The sequence below is a fragment of the Lycorma delicatula genome, chromosome 12 (assembly GCF_047948215.1).
Source record: "Lycorma delicatula isolate Av1 chromosome 12, ASM4794821v1, whole genome shotgun sequence".
Lineage (NCBI taxonomy): Eukaryota > Metazoa > Arthropoda > Insecta > Hemiptera > Fulgoridae > Lycorma > Lycorma delicatula.
Genome location: NC_134466.1, coordinates 75593266 through 75612551, shown reverse-complemented (window position 1 = coordinate 75612551; position 19286 = coordinate 75593266). Strand labels below are relative to the sequence as shown.

Genomic DNA, 19286 nt, shown 5'->3' with positions numbered 1-19286 from the left:
ATATATTGCAGAATTATATGGAGGAAATGAATAAGAAACCTTTTTTTGTTTGGGGGCGAAAAACGCCTGTGCGTTATCATCGCCTGGAATTTTCTTTAATAAAAAGGTAAAATAACACTAAAATAATAAAACTAAATAAGGTTTACAACTAATATAAATTATATAATAAAAAATTTAAAACTAAGTAAAAACAAAAGTTAATAAATTGAAATAAAACTCAAAACTAATATCGCAGACGGATTCTTTAAAATATAAAAGCTAAAATAATAGAAAAAGAAACTATATAAAACTTCCGATAGGGAAGTTTTATATATAATTCCGATACGGAGTGCAAAAGGGTTCCTACTCGTATAATAAAATTAAAGACATAGAACCAAAAAAATCAAAATTGAAAGTAAGGGAAAAAAATTATCCAAAATTCTTCTAGCATAAAAAATAAATATGATATTAAATTTTTTGCAGTAACCTAGTACTACACAAAAACAGAAACATCCAGTTCAAAATTTCATTATCACTGTACAAGATACCATGGATGTTTCTGGGTAGATTAAATTTACGACGCAACGCCGCATAACATATGCAGTCTATGAGAATGTGGTGCACAGTCATGCGGCAGTTGCATTGTGTGCATAGGGGTGTCTGTTCTCCTGACATTAGGTACTTGTGTGTGATCTTCGTATGTCCTATCCGCAATCGGCAGAGGACTATTTCTTCACGTTGAGTTTTTCTGCAAGAGGAGTTCCCATGGCAACACAGAATCCTTAATCCGTCGGAGTTTATTGTTGACGGTAGTCATCCAGTCACTTTGCCACCTTGCTCTCAGTGATTGTTTTACACGATTAATAAAATCAGAGGTAGTAACTCGGGTGGTGAAAGGAGGTTGAATACACGCTTCTTTGGCAGCATAATCTGCTTGTTCATTACCCGGAATCCTTACGTAGCTAGGGATCCAGCAAAAACGTTACTTCTGTGATGCGATTATTCAACTCAGCAATTGCACTGTAAATTTCAATGACGACAAAATGTTAGGAATAAAAGTCTTCTAACGCCTAGACAGCACTACACGAGTCACTGCAAATAAGAATGTTTCTATATTTAGGGTTAATGATATTTAGAGCCTTATTTATAGCGATTAGTTCAGTGGTGAACAGACTCGTAATACCGGGCAGGCCAAACATATAAGTTCTTTCATTGACAGCAAAAGCACAACCAACATTATCGTCTTGTTTTGGTCCATCAGTGTATATCACCGCGTCTGGGTTCATCTTGGTGAGAACACACTGAAACATTTGCCGGAAAACAGTAGGTAGTGTTGATTGTTTGCCGTATGTCGTAAGGTCAAAAGTAAAATTTACAAGGTTTATTCTCCACGGAGGATATGAGCACGGATATGATGTAAAGAACGACAGAGTGTCAACATTTATATGCAGCAGATGTCGGGTACGGACACCTACAGGTGCAGTACAGCGTGGACAGTCCTCATACTTTCTTAAATTAGGATTTCTAAGAACTGAGTCAAAAGCCGGGTGATTTGGCTATCCTTTGAGACGGGCAAAATAAGATAACAAAAGCTGGTCTCGTCTATCCCAAAGTGATGATGGCTCACCACAGTCTACAAGTAAGCTTGCGACAGGGCTTGATTTAAACCCACCTGTGGCAAGCCGAAGAAAAGAATGATGTGCACCGTCCAGCATTTTAAGCACGGTTTGACGAGCTGAAGAGTAGGCGACACAACCATAACCTAAACAGGAACGAACAAGGGAATAGTAAAAACGTAACATACATGACTGATCTGCTCCCCAATTGGTGTTATTAAGGACACGCATCATATCTAAAAGTTTGGAACATTTTGTTTTTAATTCCTTTACATGTTTGACCCAAGTAAGACGGCTATCAAAAATCAAACCTAGAAACTTGACGTAAGGAGAGATAGCATAGGAGAGATAAGCTCTCTGTTCAGAAAAACTAGCGGAATAGAAGAGTTTCGTAGCCGAGAAAAGACTACACATTTCGTTTTGTTGGATGAAAATGTGAAACCAGTATTCCTGGACCAAGCCTCAAGGCGAAATATAGTATTCTGTAGTAGTCGCTCTGCTGTGAGTGTTGAATGGCTCGCAATGTAAATAACAAAATCGTCAACAAATAGAGAACATGAGACAGGAGCCTGTACACAATTGGTAATAATGTTTATGGCCACAGAAAATAAGGTGGCACTTAATTCACTACTACCTTGGGGTACTCCATTATCCAAGATGACACTATCTGAGAGTGAATCGTCTACACGAACACAAAATGTTCAGTGATTTAAGAATCCCCAGATTAAAGTAAGCATATTGCCCTTGATTTTCCATCCCTTTAGAGTGTTAAGAATACCACGTCGCCAGACCGTGTCGTACGCCTTTTTTATATCGAAGAAGATAGCAACGAGGTGCTGGCGGTTTAGGAAGGCGTTTTGTATAGCTGTTTCCATTGACACTAAATGGTCAATGGAAGATCATCCTTGTCGGAAACCACACTGTTCCGAAGACAGAAAGCCATGTTTCTCCAAGTACCATGTAAGCCTGCGGTTTACCATTCTTTCCATTATTTTACACAACACGCTTGTTAAAGAAATAGGGTCGGTTTTGTCTTTACCAGGTTGTAGTACTGGTATAATAAATGCTTCTGACCACCCGGGCGGAAAGACTTGTTCGGAGAATAAACCATTGTAAATATTCAAAAGATGTTGTAGTGCTGAGTTAGGAAGGTGTGAAAGCATACCAAGGCGAACGTTGTCTGGTCCAGGGGAAGTGTCACATGAGTTCTTAACTGTGTGTAACAATTCCTTACATATGAATGGAGTGTTCAATTCACCAACCAAATCACCAATGTTTAACGATAATATTTCTATCTGTACTTTGTAACTTTGAAAATCGTTATTACATGATGAAGTGAGAGACACAGAGCGGAAAAATTTTGCTACAGTATTTGCTACAGCCGAAGATGATGAAAGGAGTCTGCTTCATCAATGAGACCGACAATAGATTGTCTCAGTGATCCGAAAATTGGACACATTTTTTTCCACACAGTAGACATGGGAGTAGTACGTGAGATGGTGTTCACATATTTCGTCAATGAATTCCTCTTAGCGTTCAAGAAGACTCGACGGCATAATGCTCTAGCCCTGCGGTACAAATTTAGATGTTCAGTTGTAGGTCTATTATTAAATTTGCGTAGTGCTCGCCGTCGATTCTTAATAGCACATTTTCAATCATCATTCCACCACGGAACGGAAGGACTTTAGGATTACACAAGGTTTGTGGGATATATCTGCTGGCAGTTTCAAGTATCATAGGCGTAAAAGAGGAACATTGCTCAAGGATGTTCGCACCATTGTCATACTGTGAGTGGAAGGCTTTATATCCATTACAATTTGCCCTTTCAACAATCCACCTCCATGGCCTTTTCTTAACCTCGTGGTCCACACCGAAATCATTAATAATTGGTTTGTGGTCACTGCCGTGAAAGTCATCACAAACAGACCAATTGAGATGAGGGAGTAAATTCGGTGAGCATACGGAGAGATCAATGTTAGAAATAGTACCAGATGATAAAGACATGAATGTGTGAGATCCATTATTCAGCAACCAAAGGTCTAAGTCTTTTCTCACAGTGTGTACTATATTTCCTCGAGTGGAGCAGAAGGTCGAGCCCCAGGAAACATGGTGGGCATTGAAGTCTCCAACTATTAACGATGGAGATGGTATTTGTGTGAGGTGATTTAAGATATCCAGAGCACTGAACTCAGTGTTCAGTGAGAGATACAGATTGCAGATATGCAACTTGAAGGGGATAGAGATCTTTACTGCAACAGCAGGAACGAGAGTGGTCAGTTGAATCCTTGTAGCCGACACCTCATCCTTCATGAAAATAGTCACTCCACCACTCTCTCTACTGTGTACTATACAGTCGTATCTCTCACAGAATTATCCTATGAGTGCTATTGGGTCATGTTGTAGAAGATGAGTTTCCTGGAAACACATGATTATCGGATCATGTACGTGTGCCAGTACAACAATATCTTCAATGCGGGACCGAAAACCTCTAACATTCCACTGAATAATGTTCATATGGGTAAAAAAATATAAAAAAATAAAATATATATACTTCGGAAACCATATAAAATTTAGTTATATGTGATTCGGTTTTTCTTTTTCGTATTCTTTATTTTACATAACTCTGACGCCCTTGGGTCGGGAGGTTCTTCAACCATATCCTCCTGTATATGAGATGATCGTGGAGGAAACTTATTAGAATGGGATGCTGCTATTGACATCCCAGAGGGGGTGGTTATGTGGGTTCCCTTTACGTGGAGCTTATTAGTTGGCTTACCGCAAGCTGCGATTGTCTCTGCCCGTACCGGTAGGACTTTGGGAACAGGAACTTTCGTATGGATCACACTGTTGGATTCATTTACTGCGACGTAAGACTTTTTATTCATCTTTGTCAGCTCTGAAATAATGACTGTAAGCGAAGCAACTTGATCAGAAAGCATCTGAATGAGTTTTTTAAGTTCATTGCAGGATCCGCACTGCTGATTATTAACATTTGTAGGAGTTTGTTTTGACGTAGAGGTGGCGAAAGATACATCTGGTTTGACCAGGTTCCGTGAGTTAATTATCTTTCTATATTTCCTGCGTGCAGCCGGGAAGATAGCTTCTGCTCAGTACAGATTTTGAGAATTGTCTTTTCTTCTTTAAAGGTTGGGCAATCTCGGGAGCGGGCTGTATATGAATCACCGCAGTTCGCACATTTTTCACTTTCCTCGCAGTTACTGTCATTGTGACCTTCGTTGGCACATCGAGCACAGATCTCCGTTCTCGAGCAAGATGTTGTAGTGTGACCATACCCTTGGCATATGAAACATCGCCGTGAGTTGGGTATGAATGGTCGTACCCGAACCGAGAGGTAACCCACTTTAATCTTCTCTGGTGGAACAGGAAGACTTGAATGTCAGTATAAGAGACGGCGTCGGTTCTTCTGTTCCGTCCTCATTATAGATTCTGTTCCGCCGTTTCATTATATGTTTCACTTCTATAATACCTTGAGCACGAAGTTCATCAGCAATTTAACTTAAATTCATTTCCAGAAGGTCACGACAAAAAATTACCCCTCGGCTGATATTTAGGGTCTTGTGGCATGTCGTACTTATGTTAATGCCGCCCATATTGGTAAGACGTAATAGGGTGCGACTCTGGTCATCAGTAAATGTTTCCACCAGAATTGTTCTATCACATAATTTCCTAATGTTCCTCGGAGAACCAGTACAACCGGTGACACATTTGTTAATCAGGAAAGGTGAGACCTTTTGAAGGGAGCCATCTTCCTGATTATTTCGAAGAACAACAAAGCGAACATTCTTGCACCTGACACCACGTTCGTCTGCTGTAGCAAAATTATCCTCGTCAGACAAAGCTGACCAAGGCCTTTTCACTAGACTGAAATTGGTGGTTTTTTCAGATGGACCACCAACCATCATAGAATTTACTGAAGGAACTGAAATTTTGGTTCCACGAGAACCGGCGATATAATAGACCACTCCAGCAGAGCGCACGTGTATTGGAGCTAGAGCTAAATACAACTGGGTTTGTTCTGGTGCCAAGAGAACATTGTTTGAGACTAACTACGTAGAGCCATTAACCCATCGGCACGATAGTTGCCACCTTAGGTTACGGTTGCGAATTAGAAACTGGTGTTATAGGGGAAGAAGGAGAAGTCAAAGAGGTTGAAAGGGGATTAACAATACTGAGATTTGAATTTAAGAGAGCATTAAAAGATTTGAATGGCAGAAAGACTCCTGGAATAGATGGAATACCTGCAGAATTGCTGCACAGTGCTGGCGAGGAAGCGACTTACTTTCATGTCTGCAGTTTTTGAATGTTTATCATTATTACCTTTATAGCAATATTGTAATCAATGTTTGTTACAGCACATATCTAAGCCTGTCAGTAAATATGCCGTTCTTACCCTGAGGATAAAGATACCCATTAAAGGCTGAAAAATGGATCCCTATTGCTTGGAAAAGACCTTCAAGCACTTCTTTATGTGGAATTGTTTATTCCAGTATAGGTAGATTATTCAAACCTCATAATACATCCCCTTTTCTCTTCATTCTATGTATTCAAAAAGGTTTTTCTAAATTAGAATGCAACAGATAAATTTTACTACTGGTACACAGAAGATTAAATAAGTTTTCTATTGAACAGAAATATTTAGTAGAAATAAAAATACAGTTTACAGAAGTAATTAATATGTTACCTTTCCAGAACCAACAGGTCCAATAATTGAAGATAATTTCCCAGCTGGAAATTTAATATTAATATCATTGAGTGTATTTTCATTAAGGTCTGGTGTCCATCTTGCGGTAACATTTGTCATATTTATTGAATATTCATTCTGTTGAATCAATGATGCTGTTTTATTATAGGAATTTCCAATTTTAACACCGTTTACCTTTTCTGATCCAACCTTAGCAGGTTTAGAATTTAAATTTACTGTTTCATCATATAACATGAATTTCTAAATTAACATGAAAGAAAAATCCAGTATTTTATTAAAATTGCAATAATAAAAATGATTAGCTAGATAAATTAAATATAATATTTCAATATCATAAAAATTTATATTATCAAGTCAATTAACAGATACTTAATAGTAAATCTTGTATTTGTATTACACAGTTATTTTGTATTGGATAAATCTGAAATAATTTAATAATTTAGTATAACAATTAATAGTTATTATATAAATCTTTCAATAAAAAATTACCATTAAAAAAACATTATTTATTTAGTCATATAGTAATAGATGATATCCAATTGTAATTACTTAATTTCTTTGTATGTGGATGATAATGAATTTTGAAGAGTGAAAATTGGCATGCTTGACCATTGGAACCCAGAAAGGGGTTTATCCACTTCTGGATGAAAGGCAGACACTACTACTCCTATCCCAAGGAGATTGAGGACCTATTACATCTTATATTAAAATTGTTGATAGAGGATTTAAAAGAATATAATCATAATAAAAAAAATTTTAAATGTTCACGTAAAGGCTTTGTTATCTAATAGCGACAAATATAATGGGAAATACTGACCATGTCAGAACAGGATTAGTGCAGAATTCAGACTAGAGAAATGAAATTTCTGTATAGTACAATGAGGTAAACAATCAATGTAAACAATTAGAAATGGAAACGTAGAAATCAATTAGAAATGAATAGTTTGTCTGGGAATTGGAAAACATCTTAAAAGTGGTGGTTCAGCTCATATCAAGAGGATCCAGGAAGAGAAACTTTCAAGGTGGATGGAAGGAATAGCAATGAAATGGAAGTGGCCAAACAAAATGGCAATAGGAATGATGATCATGTGATCTTAAGAGGTGAGATGCAGAACTTCATCTGTAAGAAAGTAGGAAGGTTGAGAACGAGAATAGCTTTCAAAGGAAAAAGGAAGATGGAAGTGCAGGTATGGATCAATCGGGAACTCTGTGTGTGTGTGTGTGTGTATATATATATATATATATATATATTTACACAGTTCCCTATATAAATGTTGAGTACTTAACACAAACATATAAATAGATATTTCATGAAATCTTAGACAACACTCTGTCACCTTATTAGTGAAACATGTTTTATGATTTCTGGCTCAAAACACTGTTCTGAGCAGCATAACAAAAATATTTTGAAGTAGTTATATTTTTTAAAGTTTTTGTATTTTCTAACATTTCAAATACTCAGGAAAAAGTTAATAATGAATTTTCAGTCATGAAACATGTCTCAACAGAACTAAGTTAACGAACGAATCCTTAGAATCACTGAATGAAGATCAGTTGGAAAGGTGTTATGCATAAACAACCTTATAGAAGTGAAAATTTAAAAGTGTAAAAGAGATATGGTTTAATTTCTTTACTAAATTATATAAAAAATGTACTATTAAAACTGTCTTTTTGTATGAATTGAAGCCTTATGTAATAATAATAAAATCTGTCCACGAAGTAGTCTGTATATAAAAACTGAAAGCATTGTGGCTTATAAAATAATGGCTCTTAGAAACAAAGTTTTATATTTAAAAACTCTTTATTTAAGCATTACTTTCACTTTTTAAAAACCTTAAGTTCTTTAACAGGATTATGATCAGCTTCTGTATAATATTCATTTTAATATCAAGATCTCAAGTAACAAGAAGTCAAATATGGAATGTCAGAGACAGGCTAATGACATTCTAATTTTTATTGTGAAAAAATTTCCACAAGAGTTGGAAAATAGACAGTTTCTATGTTTATAAAACTACCGATCATCACTTTCCAACAATTGTAGCGATTTCACTGCTGATTCCCTTAATCAGCAAGGGACTTCAGTAAACTACTTTTTAATTATATTCAGTAGTAGCGAGCTTATTTATAGTAGACAAAACCTTCACATCATTAAGGAAAAAAGATCATTATTTTTCCCTGAGTTCATCAAGCATTGTTTAGATGTGGAAATCCTGATGATGAATTCTACTGGGATTGAGTTAGACTTGGTTATGCTTATAAACTGTTTGAGAGTATCTGAGTAATTATTAATGGTTCCAAAAAAGTTCTGTATAACATAGCACAGAATTTCTTCTGATCTTGTGACAAAAAACAAAACAAAATTTACCATCTCTGTATTTCAAAACAATTTTCTGAATCAAAGTTTCTGATAAAGTTTCTAATTTATAAATTACTAAAATGTGTAATCACTGTCTATCACCAATTTTTATTGATTAAAGTTAGTTACATGTCCATGTACATCTCTACTTGATGAAGATCTTCAAGAATATGCATCGGTTTCAACAGATCTGATCATCTTTGTAATGTCAATACCAAAACTGAATTTCCCATGAGTTCCTTTCACCATTACAATAATTTCTACAAATGAATTTTCATGTTTAAGGAAAAAATAGATTCACTGATGTATCCACTCAGTACACTTATATTTGTAGTATGTACAAGGGATGATCAGAAAGTAAGTTATACCCCTTCTATGAAACAAACACACATTTATGACAATTTTTTTTTTATTGAACAAAAAACTACATATTTTTATTTATTTTTCAACATAATCACCAAGTTTTTCTAAACACTTTTCATACCTTGTAACAAGTTTTTCAATTCCACTCTCATAAAATTTAATCCGCTTTCCTTTAACCATTTAAGGACTACTTCCTTCAGTTCATCATCATTAGTGAAACGTTCTGTTCTCAGATTTTGATTGAGAGGATCAAACAGGTGATAGTCGCAGGGTGCTAGGTCAGAGCTTTAAGGGGAATGTGTGAAACAGCGGCCACAGCCTGGAAGACGCGTAAAGAATGTTTACTGGTGGAACAGGGACATTGCAAGACTGCGTGGTGAAACCAAAACAGCAAGGCGGAGGATGCAGCGTGCACGACGGAGGGACTCTGAGCGCCTACAGGAGGAAACGGAGGTGTTCCACGCGGCACGAAGAAGCCTTTGTAGAGCCATTAAGGCTGCCAAACAAGAGGCGTGGCAACACCTCGTGGAAGACCTGGAGCAAGATCCGTGGGGCAGGGCCTACCAGATCGTCACCAAGAAGTTTGGTAGGCGCCTGACCCAATTGACAAGGGAACAGTCTCTCACAGCGATAACAGAGCTCTTCCACGTCGAAGAGGAGGAATGGGAACCGATAGCTGGTGATCAACAAAGGCGCTTCACTGTAGAAGAACTACAGTGGGCATCCAAGAAGATGAGCCTGCGGAAGAGCCCGGGCCCAGATAACATCCCTGGGTCCATCGTGAAGGTGTTGGTGGATAGGCACCCGTGGACGGTGTTAGACATGTTCAGTGGGGCATTGTCCACGGGGAGTTTTCCCGGCTGTTGGAAGGAGGCCAGGTTGATCCTCCTCCCGAAACCGGGAGCCGAAGAAACCAGGAAATACCGGCCGATCTGCCTCATCAACACGATGGGAAAGCTGTATGAGAGACTGATCGCAGAAAGACTGCGGTCGGAGATTGAGGCGGGCGGAGGTCTTTCCCCAGACCAGTACGGCTTCGTTCGGGGAAGATCGACCGTCGACGCCGTCCGACGGGTGCTAGAGTGGGCCAGAGTTCAGTCGGCAGGCACGTGGCGACGAAGGAAAATCCCATTGATCATTCTCCTAGACATCAGGAATGCATTTAACAGCGTGCCATGGGGAGTGATCATGGGAATACTCCGGGAGAGAGGGATCAGCGGCTACTTGCTCGCCGTAATAAATGACTATCTGCATGAGAGATCTCTGCGGGTACGCACAGAGGAAGGAGAAGATGACTTCAACATGTTTGGAGGCGTTCCGCAGGGGTCGGTGCTTGGGCCTCTTCTTTGGAACATCGCGTACGACGGCCTTCTGCGGGAAGAACTCCCGGAAGGATGCCAGTCGGTCGCGTACGCAGATGACCTCGCGCTGATGGTGCCGGGACGGACGGAGGAGGAGATAGAAGATAAGGCAAACTTGGCGGTGGCAGTCGTCAGCAGATGGCTGGGGGAGAGAGGACTACGACTGGCACCGCACAAGACGGCAGCTGTCCCGATCACCGGCAGAAGAAGACTGAGAGGAATGTCCTTCATGGTAGACGACGTACGGGTCCACACGTCCGGTTGCGCTAAGTACCTGGGCGTGTGGATTGACAAGAATGGGCTGTCTAACACCCACCTCAGAGAGGTCACTAAGAGGGCCGAGAAGATACAAGACGCTCTACAAAAACTAATGGGCAACAAGAGCGGACCACGGGCGAGCAAGCGACGGCTGATCCTTTCAGTGGTTTCCTCCGTCTTGCTGTACGCGGTCCCGGCCTGGAAGGACGCACTTTCGAGAAAGAGGAACGTACGGATGCTAGCCTCCCTTACCAGAAGAGCGGCGATACGCATAACATCGGCGTACCGCACCGTATCTGGATGCGCAGTGGTAGTCATCGCAGGGGTGCCTCCCATCGAGCTGCGGGCCACGCAGCTGGTCTCCACATTCGAAGGAACGCCGAAGGCGGAAGCCGGGAGGCAGCTGATGGTCAACTGGCAGGAGATGTGGAGAACGGCTACGGCTGGGGCATGGACCAGGAGACTGATCCCGGACTTGGGACCGTGGGTCAGGCGGAGGCAGTGGGGAGGTAGATTACTTCCTCACGCAGTTCCTGTCTGGACACGGGGAGTTCGGGGTCTACCTACATCGGTTCAAGAGAAGACGGACCGAGGTGCTTCTACTGCGGTCAGGATGACACGCCGGAGCACACCTTTTACGAGTGCGAAAGGTGGGCTGTGGTCCGGCGTAGGCATGGCACAGATGGCCTCACTCCAGAAACAACTGTAGCTCACATGCTGAAAGGGAAGAGAGAATGGGATGCGGTACAGAACATGGTGGCTAGCATCCTGAAGACGAAGGAGGTACATGGAAGAGAGTGGGGAGAAGACTTCTAGGCGCGGGTAAGCAGCAATGTCCCTAGCAAGTATACTGTGTGTTTCTTCTACTATATATATTATTTTTGTATTGTATTGTGAATTCATTGTCTCCATTGTCACTGTGGTTGGTACTCTACGGCCGGCTCGAGATGACAAGCACGATCGCTTCGACCGTGTGCAGGAGGGCCACGGCTAGAGGTGACATCGCCGAAGAGACAACATGAAGTGGGTTTCATTTATTATGTATTTTCCTTGTATTGTATGATTGCGGTATTATTTTATTTTATTGATTGTGTTCCTTCTAACGGTTACGAGGGCACTCACAGCGAACATGCCCGCGGATTGCGGAAGGAGGAATAAGTTCAGACGCCAACGTGATGGGCTGCAACTGAAGGGAGGAAAAATAAATAAAATACAGGGGGCGAATCGTGGTCGCCGTGCAGGGCCAGGGAGACAGCCTGGATGCAGAGGACGCTTTGGCTCCTTCATATGCAAGAATGAAGGTCAGTTGGGGTGCTCCGATGATGCATTTGGGACCCTCAGGTGTGAGAGGGGGACGCGGCGGTTTGCCGGCTTCGCGCAATGCGTAGCCGGCAACCTAGTGTAGGGACGGGAAGGGTAGCCTCTAAGTGGAGGGATGTAGTGGTCGTCCAGAAGGGAGGGCTGCTGCATCTTGATGAAACTGAGAGGACCCTGATGGGACGCCAAAGAAAAGGCAAGACAGGGGGGCAGTCGACTGCCACGACACTCCGACATTCCTGCGCATAGCCTAACGGCAGAGGCCGGGGATGTTGGGGGTGTTTAAGAAAGAAAAAAAAAAAAAGGTCAGAGCTTTAAGGTGAATGAGACTACAACACTTCCCACTTGAATTTTTGCAGTAACTACTTTGTCACATGAACTGAGTGAGGAGTAGCGCTGTCATGAAGGAAAACGATCCCATCACTCAACCTTCTGTAATTTTAAAAAAATTACATAATGCCATTAAAGATCAAAGTCTCATAGTAAGATTCAGCATTGATTGTTGTTCCTTGGGGCATAAATTCGCTGTAAAAAACTCCCTCAGAATCGCAAAAGACTGTCAGCATAACCTTTTGAACATGTGGAGATGTTTGCGCTTTTTTTGGCAGCGGTGAATTTTTGTGTCTCCACGCATGTGATGCTCATTTAGTCTCAGGAGTGTAACAAAGTATCCAGCTCTCATCCCCTGTGATGATGATTTGTTTCAAAAACAGTGGGCCAGTCCTGGAATAATGTTGAAGAAAAGAAAGAGCACATGCAAAACATTGATGTTTGTGGTTGCTGGTTACAACACCCTAATCGGCACCCATCGTGTACACATCTTATGGTAACCAAGCTGATCATGAGTTATTGGAAACACACTACCATAACTGATGTTAAGTTCACTTGTAATCTCTCTAATTTTAATTCACCGGTTAATCAAGATCATTTCATTCACACGTTCTGTGTTACCTGTCGTGTTTACAGTTGAAGGACGCCCAGCATGTCGTTCATCAGTTGCATTTGTTCTTCCGTTTCTGAACATTTAGCACCATTTTGTAATCATGGGGTGTGACATTGCATTCTCACCGTATACCTCAACAATTTGGTGATGAATTTCAAAATTCTAATTTTTTGCACACAAAATTCAGACTACCGAGTGCATTTTTGTACTGGACAAAACCTCTAAAGGACATGTCATATTGACAACGACACTACATACATGCTGAATGTCGTACAGAATTGTTGCCGGGGGAGCTTGAAGACAACAACATAACCAGTGCTGCCACCACAAGACATTAATATATCCCTTCAAGTTCAAGAACACGGTAAGGGTGTAACTTATTTTTTTATCCACCTCTCATACGACTATAAATATGAGTAACTTAATATCAACAGGTAAGCATAAGTACATAAACCTATCACTATAAACTGAATTGCTTTAAAGGAGAATGATTGTTCGTACACGGTCTCCAGACTCATCCGAATTTACACCAATACCATACACTCAGTTCTTAAAATAATGTTTACTGCCTAGATAATTTCTTTTTAAAAATATTAAATAATAAAAATAATTTATTATAACAACCTGAAGTCGTTTCGTTGAAACTAAAGCTTCAGCAACTTGACTAATACCTTGAGGAAAATATACGGTCATTGTTAGACGTAGAATATTATAATAAGATATAACAACAAAGACCTGAAAAAGAAGTGAAAATAATAAAACCCTGAGAGATTTTAATAAATATATTAATTCACAGAGGCAATGAAATACCATAGATATCGCAATTATATAAGTGAATAATAAAAAATGACAGATCTTGTAAATAAATAATCTTTATTCCGATTACGGAACATAAAAATATGTAGATTACGTCAATATAAAATAAATTACAAATATAAATAGTAAAAGTGATTTAAGCACGTATAATTATTTAAATACAAAAACATGAAATAATGTTAAGGTAAATACATTAAATAGAAAAAAAAATTAATATAAGATAATTCACAATTCATCTACTGTTGAAAACTATTTGAAGCATTTACTTATGCTCTACAGAGGCTTAAATAAATGTAGCACCCACATTCACAGTTGTAAAGATATAACGTCAACTGATTGTAAGCAGTACCTCTTGCAGTATTTACATTATACTACTTTCCCTTTTTGGTTGAATTGAATGCTATTTAGCACTCCTTTGTAATCCCACATTCACAAAAGTGAAAATCTTAGATTCAGTATAATTATTAAATTATTCGTTTACCTTTTCAGCATTAATAGGGTATCCTTGAACCGCATAAGAGAATACACTCAAAAATATAGCAAGTCTTGCATGAAATACTGTAAAGGCAAGTAATAATCCACGTATATGCATTTTTTTTCTAATTACATTAATTTCTTTCCTAAAAACAGTAAAACAAGTATGTTATTACTTCTAAAATTGAAACGTAAAAATTAAATTAAAAAAACCATTTAACCCATTTATAGTAGGAATTAGTGAGGTTCGGTGGGAAGAGGAAGATGACTTTTGGTCAGGTGACTTTAGAGTAATTAACTCAGCATCAAATAATGGGCTGGCAGGAGTAGGTTTCGTGATGAACAAGAAGATAGGGAGGAGAGTGGAGTATTTCAAGATGCATAGCGATAGAGTCATTGTAAAAAGGATAAAATCAAAACCTAAACCGACAACGATTGTTAATGTCTATATGCCTACAAACGCCCATGATGATGATGAGGTAGAGTGTGTATACGAAGAGATTGATGAAGCAATTAAACACGTAAAAGGAGATGAAAATTTAATAATAGTTGGAGATTGGAATGCAAGCATTGGAAAAGGCAAGGAAGGAAATATAGTGGGTGAATACGGGCTGGGCAAAAGGAATGAAACAGGGGACCAACTTATAGTTTTGCACGAAGTATAATTTAGTAATTGCCAACACCCAATTTAAAAATCATAATAGAAGAATATACACGTGGAAAAAGCCAGGCGATACTGCAAGGTATCAGATAGATTATAACATGGTTAAGCAAAGATTTAGAAATCAACTCGTTGACTGTAAAACTTACCCTGGAGCAGACATTGATAGCGACCGTAATTTGGTGATAATGAAATGTAGATTGGGGTTTAAAAACCTGAAGAAAAGGTGTCAGATGAATCGGTGGAATTTAGAGAAGCTTGAGGAAGAGGAGGTAAAGAAGATTTTTGAGGAGGACATCGCAAGAGGTCTGAGTAAAAAAGATAAGGTAGAAAATGTAGAAGAAGAATGGGACAATGTTAAAAAGGAAATTCTTAAATCAGCAGAAGCAAACTTAGGCGGAATAAATAGAACCGGTACAAAACCTTGAGTTTCGGACGATATACTGCAGCTGATGGATGAACGTAGAAAATATAAGAATGCCAGTGATGAAGAAAGTAAAAGGAACTATCGGCAATTAAGAAATGCTATAAACAGGAAGTGCAAACTGGCGAAAGAAGAGTGGATTAAAGAAAAGTGTTCAGAAGTGGAAAGAGAAATGAACATTGGTAAAATAGACGGAGCATACAGGAAAGTTAAGGAAAATCTTGGGGTACATAAATTAAAATCTAATAATGTGTTAAACAAAGATGGTACACCAATATATAATACGAAAGGTAAAGTCGATAGATGGGTGGAATATATTGAAGAGTTATATGGAGGAAATGAATTAGAAAATGGTGTTATAGAGGAAGAAGAGGAAGTTGAGGAGGATGAAATGGGAGAAACAATACTGAGTTCTGAATTTAAGAGAGCATTTAAAGATTTAAATGGCAGAAAGGCTCCTGGAATAGACGGAATACCTGTAGAATTACTGCGCAGTGCAGGTGAGGAAGCGATTGATAGATTATACAAACCGGTGTGTAATATTTATGAAAAAGGGGAATTTCCGTCAGACTTCAAAAAAAGTGTTATAGTAATGATACCAAAGAAAGCAGGGGCAGATAAATGTGAAGAATACAGAAGAATTGAGAGGAGAGTGGAGGAAGTGTTAGGAGAAGACCAATTTGGTTTCAGGAAATGTATAGGGACAAGGGAAGCAATTTTATGCCTCAGATAAATAGTAGAAGGAAGATTAAAGAAAAACAAACCAACATACTTGGCGTTTATAGACCTAGAAAAGGCATTCGATAACATGTTTAGCATTTAAAAAAAGTTAGGGTTCAAATACAGAGATAGAAGAACAATTGCTAACATGTACAGGAACCAAACAGCAACAGTAATAATTGAAGAACATAAGAACGAAGCCGTAATAAGAAAGGGAGTCTGACAAGGATGTTCCCTATCTCCGTTACTTTTTAATCTTTACATGGATCTAGCAGTTAATGATGTTAAAGAACAATTTAGATTCGGAGTAACAGTACAAGGTGAAAAGATAAAGATGCTACGATTTACTGATGATATAGTAATTCTAACCGAGAATAAAAAGGATTTAGAAGAAACAATGAACGGCATAGATGAACTCCTACGCAAGAACTATCGCATGAAAATAAACAAGAAGAAAACAAAAGTAATGAAATGTAGTAGAAATAACAAAGATGGACCCCTGAATGTGAAAATAGGAGGAGAAAAGATTATGGAGCTAGAAGAATTTTGTTATTTGGGAAGTAGAATTACTAAAGATGGACGAAGCAGGAGCGATATAAAATGCCGAATAGCACAAGTGAAACGAGCCTTCAGTAAGAAATATAATTTGTTTACATCAAAAATTAATTTAAACGTCAGGAAAAGATTTTTGAAAGTGTGTGTTTGGAGTGTCGCTTTATATGGAAGTGAAACTTGGACGATCGGAGTATCTGAGAAGAAAAGATTAGAAGCTTTTGAAATGCGGTGCTATAGGAGAATGTTAAAAATCAGATGGGTGGATAAAGTGACAAATGAAGAGGTATTGCGGCAAATAGATGAAGAAAGAAGCATTTGGAAAAATATAGTTAAAAGAAGAGACAGACTTATAGGCCACATACTAAGGCATCCTGGAATAGTCGCTTTAATATTGGAAGGACAGGTAGAAGGGAAAAATTGTGTAGGCAGGCCACGTTTGGAATATGTAAAACAAATTGTTAGGGATGTAGTATGTAGAGGGTATACTGAAATGAAACGACTAGCACTAGATAGGGAATCTTGGAGAGCTGCATCAAACCAGTCAAATGACTGAAGACAAAGAAAAACCCATTTATAACAATTTGTTTACATGCAAATGCCCTCCTGAAAACTAGTTTTTTATTGCTGTATATTAAATTGACACTGACTGTTGCATGCTTCCTTACTACAACTTTGATTAAAAAAAAAATAATAATAAAAACTATGAATAAAAATTGTTTCATGTCATACGAAAAAATATTTGAAAATTATTTTTACAAAAAAAGAATACATAAGAACTACAATCAATTTTTTTTGTACTTTTTGCATGTTTTTATAATAATTTTTTTTCCTGATGAAATGTTAACACTGTAATTATTTTAAAATAAAGACTTTACTGTTACAATACATTTTATCTATTTACTTTAGTTTTTGTTATAAAAAACATTTAAATGAATGAAAAAACCAAGAATAATTCATGTTCCAATAATTTATTTAATTTTTTCATAAAAATTATAATAGAACAATGAAACAAAACTTTTCAACATTACTCTATACAAAAGATTGACAGTATATAAAGTAAAAGTCAAACCGATTTGCTTTCAATTTCAGTGAAATTGGTTGATTTTATTAAAAGAAAATATTAGTAATCAACAAAGTTTAGAAAGCATAAAAAAACATAGATGCGCAGTAGATCTACATGGGATGTCTGATATAATGTTGGTACAGCTACTAGTAGACCAAAGGGGGTACTACTACTGTACTGTAACAGGACACTGTAGCTAGTAAAAAGCCAGTCTTCAATCTAGCAGTTCACACTCATTCGTATGGCAATTGAGTTTTCTATACCTTGATGAGTAATACTTTTATACATCATTGGCTGTAAGTATAGTTATGTTTTAATGAGAAATGTCAACAAAGGGTACTGTAACAATAAATTGCTTACTAACGAAAAAGAAAAATCAAGCAATGTAAATTTCACACTATATACTATTAATTTAATTGTAATTATTATTGATAATTACAACTAAATGATACATTTTGCCAACTAGGTTATTTCAAGTGACATTATACATATTAGTAGAACCTACACTCACTCATACAAAAATTCTATACTTTCCTGAAAAATATAAATAAATATTCATCATACTTGGTTAACAATCTAGATTAGTAAGTAGTTTAAGACTGTCATATTTGTGTAGAACTGTATAATACTGGGTGGCCCAAAAGTCACTGGACCACCTCAAAATATAATAATTTTTTTATCTATAACAAATTAACATTTATTCTTGAACAAATAATAAATGTGGTTCTTGGAAACTATTTTTATTTAATTTTATAAATTACATTCTTCAAATAGCCAGCATTTGCTCTTGATATTGACGAGCTCTTTCTAAAACGTGTTCCATCACCTTTCTAAACGTTTTTTTGGCTTACTCAATTAATTTCTTCATGGATATTGGCCTTCGATCGCTGAATAGTCCAAGGTTTGTTGCAGTGTTCTCTGACATTTAGATATCCCCATAGGAAAAGGTCTGAGCTAATATATCCAGTGAGTGCAGAGGTCAATTTAATTCTGAATTCTGAAAATTTCACCCTAAGAACTTCATCATTGTATGAGCTGCAGCACCATATTACTGCCACCATACCTCTCTCTGGTATGTTCTCAACAGCAGGCAACACAAAACGTTCCAGATATCTTAATACTTTTACCCGGTGATGGTTAAGGTGTTTTGTGCCTCATCTACAAAGAAGTATAGACCAACAATTTTTTCCATACTTACACCACACCTGACAGTTACTTTTTCTGTCTCCCAAAATTGCATATTTTGTTTATTGACAAACCCATTTAAATAGAAATGGGCCTTATGAGACGTAATAAGACTGTGAATGAAATAATTTTCTCATGTTGCAAATTCTTGAATCTGTGCAGCATACATTAACATGCTTGATAAGCTTCAGTTGCTGCATTACCTGCACCTTACAGGGAAATAACCTCAGTATATTTTGAGCTTCAGGATATACCCAGTAGCTGGGAGCTCCTTCAGGTTGATGTTGAAGAGTCTTCATCAATGCTCTGTCTTAAACGCTAAATGCTGTCCTGAGAATTGCCGGAAAGTGGTCTTCCAGCAAACGGTAAATCACTCACAGTCTATGAGTAAAGTAATCCCTTTGCATTAGCACAATCGATTGCTGATTTTGTAGATAAAATTCTATTATTTTTACTTGTTGCTCTTTGTGAA

At 38.0% G+C, this 19286-nt stretch overlaps 1 protein-coding gene across 6 annotated transcripts in view; it reads right to left on the bottom strand.

Moving 5' to 3' along the window:
- LOC142333482 (putative multidrug resistance-associated protein lethal(2)03659) overlaps positions 1-19286 on the bottom strand; it is a 118058-nt gene that overhangs the window by 60186 nt on the left and 38586 nt on the right. For 5 of the 6 annotated variants that reach the window (XM_075380716.1, XM_075380715.1, XM_075380720.1 and 2 more), the window contains 3 exons: positions 14214-14352; positions 13541-13651; positions 6298-6558 (listed from right to left, as the gene is read on the bottom strand). In XM_075380716.1, coding sequence (XP_075236831.1) covers positions 6298-6558; positions 13541-13651; positions 14214-14352 — 511 coding nt within the window. The remainder of the gene's footprint in view (positions 1-6297; positions 6559-13540; positions 13652-14213; positions 14353-19286) is intronic. The other variant, XM_075380718.1, reaches the window with a different exon arrangement.